At 33.4% G+C, this 14,335-nt stretch overlaps 1 protein-coding gene across 5 annotated transcripts in view; it reads right to left on the bottom strand.

Annotated features, from left to right (window-relative positions):
• ANKAR (ankyrin and armadillo repeat containing) overlaps positions 1-14,335 on the bottom strand; it is a 47,821-nt gene that overhangs the window by 13,141 nt on the left and 20,345 nt on the right. For all 5 annotated transcript variants that reach the window (XM_023528851.1, XM_023528855.1, XM_023528842.1 and 2 more), the window contains 6 exons: positions 12,054-12,158; positions 10,468-10,709; positions 6,389-6,557; positions 1,438-1,679; positions 1,132-1,285; positions 886-1,047 (listed from right to left, as the gene is read on the bottom strand). In XM_023528851.1, the coding sequence (XP_023384619.1) occupies positions 886-1,047; positions 1,132-1,285; positions 1,438-1,679; positions 6,389-6,557; positions 10,468-10,709; positions 12,054-12,158 (1,074 nt within the window). The remainder of the gene's footprint in view (positions 1-885; positions 1,048-1,131; positions 1,286-1,437; positions 1,680-6,388; positions 6,558-10,467; positions 10,710-12,053; positions 12,159-14,335) is intronic.

Here is a 14,335-nt window from a genome sequence, read left to right on the forward strand (position 1 = left end):
TTTTAAAATATGAACTACTTAAGATAAAATTGACAAAATATATACCGGAAATATATAAAACATTGCTAAGAGATATTAAAGACCTAAGTAAATGGAGAGATTTACCATGTTTATGGATTGGAGGACTTGGTATTATTGGGATGTCTGTTCTCCCCAAATTTATTTATAGATTCCATGTACTTCCAATCAAAGTAATAGAAGATATTTTTCAGAAACTGACAGGTTAATTTTAATGTTATAAATATGGAAAGACACCATACACTGGGAGAAGATATATGCAAAACATATTTCAACAAAAGACTTACATCTAGAATAAGTAAAAATGCTTACAACTCAATAAGAACAATAAAAATGGGCAAAATACTTTAACAGACACTTCAGAGAAGATACATAAATGATAAATACATAAAAGATGCTCTACGAGAAGCAATCTATGATCAGCCCCATACATTCATGAAAGTAATTAAAGAACCCAAATTTTTACTTTGGTAAGTCAATTACTGACAATTCCACATTTTCCAGTTATTCCAAAAATGTTAATTCCTCTATAATGAAAGGAACAACTAGATCCTAGTGGTCAATTTACAAACAAAAAGAATCATTAAGGAAAGAGACTAGAACTGAAGAATGTGCTCCATCATTAGAAACACTTCAATACCTTCAAAAACAGAGTGCTCAAGATTCAATGGAAGAAATATTTTTCTCTTAAACCTAAAATTTGAGAGTCTTTGAAGTCAAAATAGCCAGGGCCATTATCCTTTCTAACTAGAGCTCAGAAGCAAGACCAATATAAAAATTTTAATTACATATGGTTTAGAGCTCTAACAGGACAGAGAGAATGAGAAGTATCTTGTTATTTTAAAAATTGAGAATAAATTTACAAACCAATACAAATGGATCCCACTGCTCTGATGACACTCAGAAGTGTGCCTTCAGCTAGTTTACTAATCCTGAGCAAGCGAACCAATGGTGCAATTCCATTCCCTTCACATATTTGATTTTGATGCATCCTGCTGTCCTTACTTAGAGCTATGACTGCTTCACCTCCTAGTAAAGAAAAGCAAGAAACAAGTGTGATCTCCAATGTTCCTGTTCTACATTGTGCAAATTTATACATAGAAAATGACTCACCAACATACTGCATTTTAGCTGATGGTGACAAAAGCATATTTATTATAAAGTTGTATCCAATCTGTTCTGCCATATACTTCTGTTGTTTCAGTGTTTGTCCTGCCAAGGCCCAAAGTGCTACAGCTCCTTGTTCCTTAACATCTATTTGAAATGCCTATTTAAAAAAATATTCATGCATTCAACGAGCAATTATTTAACACTGTAGGAATGTCTGTCTTATAAAATGTCTATTCCAGAACTGATTTTGGTTTTCATTGTATGAAATTCAATATTGAATACAAGGAATGACAATCATAAAATTCTTACCTTGAGGAGTTTTAAAAGGTATTTACTTAATGATCTTTCCAGAAATGCTCTTTGTATAGAAGGGTTGTAACTTGCTAGTGATTCCACAGCCATTGCACCCTTCACTTGGACACTAAGGTGCTTCCCTTTAAAAAGGGCCACGAGAGGGGGAATGGCTCCTTCCATAGCCACAGCATTCTGAACATCCTTATTGTCACGTGCAACCTCAGCTATTGTAGCAGAAGATACAGCCTTCAACACATCTTCAAATGAATTCAAGAACCAGTTATTAACTCTTTTAAAAAGTAAGAATATGGAAGTACAACACAACATCAATTTCCCATATTACAAAATCAAATTTATAGTTTATAGAAAATTTAGAAAATAAAGAAAAATAAAATTGTCCAGAAACTTACCACCCAAACACAAACATTTCATTTAATCTCGTCCACTATATTTATGAATATAGATAAATTTAGATAGTGTTATAGACATTTAATATAGTACTATAAACACAATGCCTTGCATTTTAATTTACCAGTATAACATTTTCCTATTTTTTATGAACATCAGTGTCTTCTAAATATTCCATTAATGGGTGTATCACATTTCCTTAATCACATTTTTAAAAATATATGCTGTTTCCAACTTTTCACTGTTTTAAACAATGCTATGGAGAAATGTTGGCACACAAAGTATTTCCTTCCTGTCTCCCCTTAGTGGAGAGTCCCAGGAATTACTGGAATAACTTAACATACCCCAGTAATTTTTTTCAAGAATCAGAGTATGACAGTATCAATGTTACTGTAGCTTTTAAAATATAAATATTATCATTAAGAATAAATACATAAATTTTGAAATTTGGTAGGCAAAAAATGGTGTCTCATTTTATTTATATGTGTTTTTGCTCACTGGTGAGTCTAAACATTTTCATATATGCTTATTAACCAGTTGCATTCTTTAAAACTTACAGAAAATTGCAAGAGTAAGTCAAAAAAGTCCCCTAAGATTTAGCAACAATTGATGATTTTTGCACACACTAACCTTTATTACAATGTTCAGAAAAATATCCGAATCTACAACTCTCTTCACATTTATCAGTAGAACTATAAAGAAGAACTCTCCCTACTTCTTTATTTCCTTTTTATCCAATCATCAAGATGAGCTCTGGGATTTCTATTTTATTCAATGATTTATATCTACTAATTTATTTGTATTGATACTCAAATTGTCCAAGATTTGGCAATTCTCCATGACTGTTCAACTTGAAGAGCCAGTGGGAGCCCCTTTGAGTTAGCCTCTGTTTCTATCTTTTAGATATACCTCCGTCATCATTTTCTTTTCAGCATTTTTTTCACTTTTCATCACAATGTGATGTTTCAGACTTATTGCATACTTCTTCTACGCTAGCCCTGAAATCAACCATTTCTCCAATAAAAGAAGCTCTGGGTTCCTTTTATTGAGGAATGGTGTTCAGATATCAAGCTTTGGGTACTAACTGAGCTTATTGCTTCTGCAGTACTATTGCTTCTAGGCTCTCTTAGCAGACAAAATTAGGAAAATTATATATTTCCAATTTTCCAATTCCAGTCCAAACCCACAGTATTTTTAATGCCTTCCCAGATTCTGCACCAGATATTTTTTTCCTTCCCAGATATTTTTTTCCTTCCCAGATATTTTTTCACAGTGAGAGCCCAATAATATCAAGATATTTATTCATATGCTTAGTCCTACAATACTAACAGATTCAGAGCTGTTTTACTCATATCACTATGAATACAAATCCACTAAGAAGAATTCAAGATATATTTACAGTTGGCTTTTTTTTTTCTCTTTCTTAGATATGTTATGTAGTAAAGCACTATATTCCAAAGATACTAGTATACATTTCTTTTGTTTTTAAATCTAGTTATGTAATTCATTTAAGATATAATTGGGTTCATTTGTTTCTGTTTGTATTCAATTTTAGTTTTCCTCTTGTAGTCTTGTAGGCTTAATGTGTTTTTTAAAAAATATGTAAGACTTCAATATGTTTTCAAAAGTCAAAGCTACAAAAAAGTGTTTTTGGATTCAAGAAGCCAGACTTTCTAAATCTAGCATTTGTTCTTTCATAAATTATCTATTCAGGTTAATTATTTTATTAAGGCCTTATTGTTCATGTCAATTTATATACCCAAGTTAATAAAATATGTTAACTTTTTGTCATGAATATTTTTTATCATTTAATCATTTATTGACTCAGCAAATATTTTATTGAGTAGCTACTATATGCCAGGCACTCTCCTAGACACTGGGAAATGGTGATGAACCAACAAAGAAAATCCTTGACCTTGTGGAGCAAGGTCAAAGGCCAGAAGTATGAAATAGCAATAAGTTCAATATTATTTGAGAGTAAAGTAAGAGAGGGAGGGAGTGATAGGAAGGTCATTTCTTTTTGAAATAGAAAGGTGAGCAGGACTTATAGGCTATGCTAGAAATTTGGACTTTAGCCTAGGTGACAAAACAACAACAACAACAATAATTTAAAGAACAAGAAAGACATGATAAACTTTGCATTTTAGATGAACCACTAATAACACTTGAATGTTGTTAATAAAATTAATAGAGTGTGGGGGAGCTGTTTTTTCTCTTACTCCATATTCCTGTATCAGTCCAAAATGTAGCAATTCCTCCTCTCACCTCCCATTCAGGAATGTTACTCATTCCTCCCATGAAAGGGATAGTGAGTAACATTATTTCTCAGATTGAAGAATGAAACATTCAAATGCATGGCTTAGGTTCTTTTTAGCAATATCTTTTTGCTGTTTTCTCAAAACAAGCTTTCCAGCAATAAGGCTGAAATTTTCACCTCTGTTTCATTCCTGTGTCTATCCATTGGATAGAAATTCTAAAGGGTGCTGTTTTAGCACCTCAATAACCCCAATAATATGAGCTTTAAAACTCAGAGGATAAATTAGGAATTTGGCTAGAGAACTGTGAAGAATAGATGATAACCATAACGAAGTTCTTAAGAGTAAGTAAGATTGCTTAAAGAGAGTTCGCTTTGTGAAAAAAGCAGCAGACCAAGAATAGAAGCTTGAGGAACTCCAACTTTAAGAGTTGGGTGGAATAAACCTAATGGTGGAGGTAATCTTTACCTAAAACTCTTAGGAACCAGATTTCCAAAGTTTTCAGATTTTAGAAGGTAATGAGTACATATGAACATATTTCAGCAGTGAAAATGTAACAGTCATTCTAAGAAGGATAAGTTGCTCTTTAAATTTTGCTCAGATAGTTTGAAATTGAAAGCCTTTTGTATGCTTTCTGTTACATATTTAAATTTCCATGGTGGTATCATGTAAACCTTTATTAATACCATGGAGCAAGACAAGTAAATGCCATAGAAAAGATGAAATCAGAAAACATACATGCATGCACATACGTATGTGGAACAAGCAGCTAAAGATGAGTGAAACAAAGGCCTAAAATAAAGCAAACTCAGCAAAGTTTGAGGAACTTCTGGAAATAGGGGTTAAGACAAATCCACAGTCTCAGGGAACTGCACGTGAATCTACTTTGTGGTCATTTTACCTTAATGCATAAAATTTTAAAGTGGTTCTGAAGAGTGAAGAAGATGTTGGAATTAATAAAATTCCTTTGTGATCTGCTATAACTTAACAACTCAGTTAACATCCTACATAGTTATTTGTTAAAGTACTAAAATTAGAAATGTAGCATTTATAAATTGTAAAAGTAGAAAGAAAAAATTAAAAACTTTTTTTCAAAATTAAGTTCTTCCTTGGTGTAAGGAGATAATATAGATTACATTATTGGATGAATTACTTTTATTTAGGTTTCAGGTAAGGCAAGAGCCCCCAAAAGAAATAATTTCAATATTTTATTTCTTTTGATTTCTTTCATGAATTCATTTATTGTTTATTCAAAATGCCTCTACAACTTGTGCTTTGTTCAAGTATCGTAGGTTGGAGGATGAAAAAGAATAGGGAAAACCTAGTCCCTGTCTTTAAATTTTAAGGAGATAAAACACAAAGAAAAATAAAGAACAATTATAAATAAGTAAAAATTCTATGGTTAAAATATTCATAAAAGCTGGCTTTCTCTAATGTTATTCTTAAATAATGAAGTAGAGCATTGTTAGTAATGGAGAAAAACTTAGAGGAATTTGCGATGAAGAGAAAGGACTTTCAAATGATTTCTCTATGTGATAGAGGCTCTTCGAAAATGATAATTGCTAAATTTGAAGTTCTAAAGTAAAAGAAAGCCCTCTGCAGTAATCCCATTATCCATTACCTTGTCTAACATTGTAACCAATATATTTATTCTGTATTTATTACTAGAGAATGAGAACAAAAAATTGATAAACTGAACAGGAAGAAATATGAACAAGCTTTCCCCCAATTTTTTATCCCCTCAGATTTGAAGATTACACTGTTATGTATATGTTCACTGGAGTGAGATAATTGTTACAGAACCTAAAAAGATCATTTGCAGTGGCTACCGAAACTCCCTCCTAGGTTCTGGTGTTCTTGATACTGATATCAGGCACTTCAGAGTCTGATAATTAGCCTAATAACGAAATGACCTTTTTGATATCGATATCTAATAGAAAATCTGAAGACTTGATGCAACTTGAAAAATAGCTTCCTGTCAAAATGTGTGTTATACACACAAGGAGACATCTGCTTGAGTCCTGGGCCTATTAATTGCATTATTTTCATTATTCATGCCAATATTTCCATTTAGAAAAATGTTTAATTGAATATTTTTAAAAACTATGCCTTTGAGAGTCAATTCCTATTATAAACTAGACAGTTTAAATTTAAGTGTTCTAGATATTTAGGTTATATTGCATATGTCTAGATCCATTCTAAGATAAATCCAGGACATCTATTCATATAGGACATGTCCAAACCTGTGTTTACTCACTTAATATATCTGGCCACTTTAAAATAATACAAAAATAGAGGCTCACCTGAATCGGAACTCAGAAACGTGATAAGGTATTGGATGCCTTTATGGTCTCTCACTGCTCTTTGGTTGTTTTCATTTCTCATACATAATACCCGTAAACAGTGCATTACATTTATTAGCACATTTTCTATGTCTAACTTCAAGAGATTTATCAGAGCTGGGATCCCATTCTAAAAATAAACAAAAATTTTAATTACAATTAAATATATTTGAGATATACACAATATTTATTTATAAATACAACTCTATAATCTTGCTGTAAATACCTGCTTGTTTAAGAGAGAACAATTATTCATAAACAAATGTGTCTACTGATATGTCACAGTAAGTGACAGTTAATCCAACTTTGAGAATATCATATGCTATATGTTAAGGTAAGTATTTTATAAATATATTTTTTTAATAGCCTCCTCTATACCAAAATAAATTTAGGCTGCAAGTTTACTATAACAGTTAATAAATATCTAAAAAGTAAGCAACTGAGTAAGATCAACTGAATACAGTGCCCATTTGGAAATATTTGCCACTGTAGACATTGCACTCATAATTGGTAATTAGATTTGTGCAACAAAAAAATGTTTTTTTAAATGTGAATATAATTTCCTAATTTTAAATGGAGTAAATATGGCATTTCTCCCTATTAACAGAAATAATGCAAGAGTAATAAGGAATATAAGGAACAGAAATATAACCTCATTTTCAATAAAGCTAGAAGACATCTGTAATGTTGAACCATAATAAATATGTAGGAATTGTCAACGGGGATGAGAGAGATCTCCCATGGCCACTGGCCATAGGAAATGCTGACAGAGCCCAGTTTTTCAAAGTGAGTGGTACTACCTGGAGGGGCAGAAAAAGAAACACAATTCGCTGTCTGGAATGATAGGAATGGGTATGCAGGATGGCAGCAGATTCTTTTCTGGACCAATCTGGCATAAAGTTTCCAAAATCGAGGAAGACGAGGATGAACAAGGAATTATACCAACAGGGTATGTTTGGAAGAAGTCCATTGCTGAGGTGAAAAGGAAGAGGTAGGCTTCACATTGTGGAGAAAATAGAATCTACATTGTGAGGTGCAATCCACGAGTCTCTGTTAGGGAAAAGTAGAACTAAAAGGACCATGCACACAACCCTATGGCATTAAGTTTTATCCTTGCTGGCTTAGAACCTGAGTCTAGGCCCTTTCCCACATATACTTCCTCCAAATAGTTGGACCAGAAAGAATCTAATTCAAAGATGAGTAATGATCAAAAAAGAACTAGAACAGGTTCTAAGAAAATAGGGAAAACTTATGACAGATAAGGAATGCTCATCAGAAAAATATTGTCACAAAGCAGAAGAAAATTGTAACCAAAAGTGGCATATTATTATGAATGAAAAAAACGAGGCAGTTAATCACCTCTATAAAACAAAAGTGCACAGGAGAGATCCCAGAGCTCAGGGAAGATTTTTTGAGACAGTGGGAGTTAAAACAAGAGCTGGAAAAGCTCAGGAAAGATGTAGAGAGATATAAAAGCCAAATTGCAATGCACACAAAAATAATTCTAAAAAAGCATAGCAAGGGACAAGGAAGGCAGGATTGAGAATAAAAGAAAAATGAAATAAAATGAAACAATGAGTGGAAAAGGACTGGTACAATACACAAATAACTGGTATTCCCAAAGGGAAGTAGTCAGCTAATTAAGTGATCAATAAATTCAATGATCATTTTTTGACTTTTATCTTACAACAGCTTTTGACACTATTAATCATTCTCTCCTCTTTGAATCACTTTCTTCATTTGACTGATAAGACAACTGATTCTTTAGGTTTCCCCCTTCCTCACTGGCTATTCCTTCTTAGTCTCTTTTTTGGTCCTTCCAGATCTTTCAACTTTCCCACAGATCCTGGTGACTTAATTTTCAAAGAATAATACAGAATATGATTACTTCTCACCATTTCCACTGTTACCACCCTGGATCAAGACACAATCATCTGTCACTTAGATTACAACAATAACTTCTTAGTCTTGCTGCATCTACCTTTGCCTACCTATTTCAACACAGAGGTAGAGTGATATAAATTTCTTCATAGAACTTCCCAGAACAAAATCACTGAAGAGCTTAACATACTAGAGTAAAACCCGAGGTGTCTAACAATTGCCCACATAGCCTTACATGAAGTGGTCCACCATGACCCAGCGAAGAGTGTCTCTTAGTTCTCCTCAGCTATTTTTGCTTTCTTGCTATTTCTTGAACATGCCAGACACACTCCCACTTCATTTGCTTTGCCCTTGTTTCCTCTGATGAGAATGGTCTTCCCAACAGAAAAATATGACACACTCCTTCACCTATTTTAGGTCTGTACTCAAATGCCAAATTATTAGTGAATTATTTTTCACCAAGCTCCCCAATCCCATTTCCCTGCTTTACTTTCCTCCTTAACACCTATTCTCATCTAATATAACATACTATGTAATTGATTTGCTTGCTTTGTTTATTGTCTTGTTACCCCCAACTAGAATAAAAGCTCCATGAAGGCTGGGATATTGTCTGTTTTGTTCACTGCTATATCTCCAGCATCTACAATAGTATCTGCTATATAAGAAACTCTCTGAAAGTACTTGTTATATGAATGAACTGAAAGAATATTACAGAGATGTAGTATTTAAAGATATAAATTCAAGAAAACTTTCTGAAAATAAAAGAAGATGAATGTACATGTTGAAAAGTTATACCACATCCCAGGAAAAATAGCTAACTAACGTTGATGTGTAAGTCCTAGATTTTAAAGATAAAGGAAAAAAAGAAAGAAAACATTGACTATATAGTAGAAGATTTAAAAAAATATGACAGAACTAAGATTAAACATGTCACATCAATAAATGAGTTACACTCAATAAAAGTGAATGACAAAGCAAAAACTATACTGCGTACAAGGGACCCATTTTTTCTAACTCTGGGCAATACTCAGAATCACTGAAGATTATAAGGTCTAAATATATAAGACTGACTGACTGACTAACTCCGAAGGTGGGTTGGGGGTTTTCTTTATTTCTAATATAATTTCCAAATGATTGATAATAAACCAACCAACCAGAAATAACATAAAAAGAGAAGGATAGGCAAAGCCAGATTAAACATGCGAGCACAAAGAAAACAGATCATAAACAAATTTTTGGACAAGACAGAATTCAGGGCAAAAGTATTACATGTGAAAAAAGGGTGCATTTTATAACGCTAAATGACTCAATCTATAATGAAGAAGCATTACCTGAAGAGAACTAGAAAAATAATATTACTTATAAATATCTGTTAAAAGGCCTTAAATAATACATTAGCAGACATAATAGGTGGGTTTTATTTGAGGAAATACAGCATGACAAAGATTGCTTGGTGTTCACAAAAACAAATTTTCTAATTCTGGTACACAAGTAGACTACATTGCTCAGGTAGAATGGAAATAGCTAAAATGACAGTGTTTCTTGTAATATCTTCTCATAAATAGCAAGAAGCAACCATAGCCCTGGAGCTAAGTAGGCAGTTGGCCTCCTTCCATGTTTTCCCAGGTGATATTTTTACCAGATATTTTTGTTGAGAAACAGTCCTCCGTGGGCCTCTTGCCCTCCCACTGTATTATGAGTGTATCAAGATTGTAACAGCTCTTTCACCTGGGCCATTCTTCAGGATTTTTAGGTAACTAGCAATCATTTCCCTCCGAACAAAGAATAGGCTTGCTTACTGATTGCTAACAAAGTGATAGGTTTCTTAAGCTCAAGGTTCCTCAGATGTGACACAAACCCAATGTGTAGGTAGCATCCATCTGGGCCCACAGTCACTTTGTGAGACTTGGTGACAGGGGAGCTGGGTAGCTCTGCTGAAGCTCATGCCCTTTGCTTTGCTTGCTCTGGTAGTATCTTCCTCTTGTTTATTTTTGGCACTCATGGGATTGTGGCAGTTTTGCTCTTTGCTGTCCTCATTGATACTGGAATTCTTCCCTGAGAGTTTTGCCACTGCATAATAACATGGGTATGTATCTTTTTTAGCTTCTATATAAGGCAATTACTAGCAGCAAAAATGATGTCCTATGAAAAGAACTTACGTATTTGGCAATAACATCCTTATTTTCGAGTTGAGCAATATCGTACAGAATGACAGCACAGCGGGAGTGTAGTTCTGGTTCATCAGAAACCAGGAGGTTGATCAGAGCTGGAATGCCTCCTGCCTCTACCACAGCACGCACTACACATGCATGGGTTGAGATATTACTCAATAACCCAACTGCTTTGCACTGTAATTTTATTTTGGAAACTTTTAATAGATTGATTAAGGCAGGAATGGTGCCTGCAATGTAGAGATCAAGAAAAAGCATGAATTATTTATAACCATTTGTAGTGAAATTATCGTGATAAGGTTTAAATAATGTTTTTGAGTATTGCCATATAAACAATTAACAAGTAAGTCTATAAAATATTTCTAAAATTACCACTTGAATCTATATGCATGCACTTTTCTGTCTGTCTACAGTATAGAGAGCTCTTATTGTTCATACATTTGATTTTCACACAGCATATTGTAACTCTAAGCCACCTTTGAAACACTGAATTTTGGCTTAAGATTATTGACAAATAAATTCTTTGAGCTATCATATGGTTCAGGAATCAAATTTGTGTGGCACTATTTGTGTAGTTATTTGAACATTTTATTTTATTTTACCCATATTTTATATAAGCAACTGAAAAGCAAAAATTAAGTGCTGAATCTAATAAAAAGCAACCTTGGCCTCATTAATTACAATTGGTTCAAAGATGAAAATTATTGGGCATGGTAAAAATAGAAAATTTGGCTTCAGTTGGATGCTTATTATATCAGTACACTGTGAAAGAAAAGAGCACATTATAGAGCACACAAGAAATGCTGGAAACATAATGGGTATTAATTAGGGCTTTATTTATCTGTCTGAAATGGAATCTACCTCATGACTTATTTATATTTGGTTCACTTTGTTGGACATAGAGCTTTTGTATACATTTTTAAGAACATAGTAAGGGGTGCCTATAATAATTTTTTCACTCATTCATTCATTCAACAAATATTTATAGAGCATCTCATGTGTTTTCAATATTCACCTTAGAGTAGTGGCTACCATATTGGACAGTGCAGATAGACTATTTCCATCATTTCAGAAAGTTTTATTGGACAATGCTGTTCTCTGAACAACCTTATGTAGTAGGAACCATTTTATTAGTAAGGAAACAGGCTTAGAGAGGGTAAGCGGTTAGCCTAAGTTCTAAATGCAGAGCTACTTACAAACTCAGGCCTGCTGCTATAAACCACAAAAACTATTTTTAATTTTAAAAATACATTGTGTTAACACAGAATAGAGATAATTTATAAATGAAAGTAGTAAACATAAGAAGTATTATGGGGTAAAGTAGGTTGTTATCATTTTTAAGTTTGCAAATTTTTAGAGAAATGGAAGTGATATTGTTTTTTGATCCTGTGGAAAACAAAATGTAAGGTTGTCAGGTAAAGGAAATAATCTTAGAAAAAAGAAAAGTAGAAATTTAAAATCAACTAAAAAGTTTCCTCTACAATTGAAAATAGATTTTAAAGTGATTAACTGAATGTAGTACAGCTTTGCATAAAACAGCATAAGCAAAAGACAGTTAATGAATTTTACATTACCTGCATCCAAAATATATTGCCAGTATTCATCCTTTGCTAAGCAAATTACTTCTAAGGACATGATAGCCATCATCCTTCGTTTATAGCTTTCACACTGCAACATTTCTGGTAAATATTCAACAGAAAAACACGTTAGAATTTTACAAGAAGAAATGAAATGATTAATTCTGTTTCTGTCCGAGTCAAATGAAGTCATGAGAGCGCCGTTATCACCATCAACTGCATTCACTAAATTCCCTCTGTGTGTGCCCTTCTATGAGATGCTGAACATATTGCATATACTCATAATCTTTGAGGTTTATAAGCTATGTAATTAGTACAGGAAATCCAAAAATTCTTTATCTGTGGTCTGAATGACTTGGATTGGTTCGTCACATGGTTCAGGTTCACTCGGAAAATAGTACACCTCAGTGGCCTGAAATCAGTTGTTGAGTAAAATTTGAGTATGGGTTATAAAGGATGACTATATTATTGTCAAAATTTTAATATCTATTAAATCATATGTCAGGTTTTATATATTTCCTTAGTATGAGGAAGAATGAAGTTATACTCCATACAGGAGATAATCCAAATGTACATGTTTTCAGAAAATGTCTATGGTGCAAGAAAAACCACATCGAAGCATCCTTGCCTCCTCTCTTTACACCTAGCTTCTATAATAATCAATCTGGCTCCTGGCTTGACTAGATCACTCCACGGCTCTCTCTTTTAAAATTCAGCTTCTACTCCAAGAGCTAATCTTGGAGACTTATAAAAAACTCTGACTAGCCTTCTTTTACTCATAGTAGAAATGGACAGTGCAAGGACGGAGAGCTATTCCAGGGCTCAAAACAAAGAAACAGTGGCCAGATGTTCACTGGTTATTGTGTTTGTGTCATTATAGGCAGGACTTTCCAACAATGGTTCTGAGAAGAAGTGGCTGTTGGGAACTTTTTGTGCCACTAGGCTACTCCTATTAGGAATACTATTCTACTTTTGAGGTGAGTATTTCAAATGTGTTAGTCTATTAAAAGTAACAAGATGGTCTTAGTTCCTCCTAGAAAGATTAAGATTTAATGATACATATGCACACATATATAAACATTGAAAATACTTTCCAATATCTCTTGGGGGTTGACATAATTGGAATGTGTTCTCAGTACCCAGTAAATTCAGACATTGAGCCAGTTTTGAAACCAATCATTCAGACTTTTTGAATATGTAGAATGGGGTTGAAAATCATAAATGTATCTTTTCCCATCCTAAAATGAGTTGTTGGGAAAAATATCAGTTCTCAGCTCCAATTGGTTTCATTTTTTTGCTTTAGTTTTTATTTTATTAAAGTAATACATGCTCGTGATTGAGTTACATATTACTAAAAGGTCTATAGCAAAATACAGTAGTTCCTTACTCCATCCTCTCCATTCTTTCGACTTTCTCTTTCCAGATATAACTTTAGACTCTTTCTCTATACTTTCTATAATTTGCATATCTCCATATTTCTAAATATTAGACACACTGTAACCTTTTACCGTATCAATTTTAGACATCATTGATTGACTTCATATTATGGTAAATGAGAAACTAGCTCTTTCAACACTGCTCTGACATTTCCTCTGCTTCCCCTTCCTCATATTTATACTTTTTAGTTAAATGAATATTCAACATTTACATTATGATGCTTACACAGATATTCATAGCTAAGCACTGTAGTGTAGTACAGATGTGTCTCCTTTCTTACTTTTGTTTTTCCTGAAGGTAATAATTTTCTTATTTTATTTCATCTGCTTAGTTTTCTTTGTACCTATCAGTAATTCCTCCCATATTTTCCCTTTGTCCCTGGGTACACAGTTTCCATTCTGGAATGTCCCTTTGCTGTCACCTTTGAAATTCCCTTGAGTTAGACTCCCTTTTCTCTTGGGTTAGACTCCCAGTTTCCTGTTTATTGGAGAGAGTTCCCACTGCAGTATCTTTGGGTCTTTCTTGGTTAGCCTCTGCAAAGAGCTTTCCTGACTGCCAGTGTTAGTTCTTCGGCCTACTGAGGATTTACAGTGTAAGTCCAAGAGGGTCTCAATTTTCCCACTGTTGGCTTACCTATCTGTTTCCAATATTTTATTTTATTCCTGCTGTATCCTTTTTTTGTTTTCTCTTGAATGCTTGTTTGCTGCTGTTTCTTGTGGTGTTATTTTTATTCAATCGCCATATAATTTTAGTTGGGTCTTGAGAAGGAGTAAAATTAGATGTGTACATTCAATTGGCCTGGCAACCCTAAATCTTATAATATTTTTGGCTAGACCGAATAT

Source organism: Pteropus vampyrus, unplaced genomic scaffold (assembly GCF_000151845.1).
Source record: "Pteropus vampyrus isolate Shadow unplaced genomic scaffold, Pvam_2.0 Scaffold2, whole genome shotgun sequence".
NCBI lineage: Eukaryota > Metazoa > Chordata > Mammalia > Chiroptera > Pteropodidae > Pteropus > Pteropus vampyrus.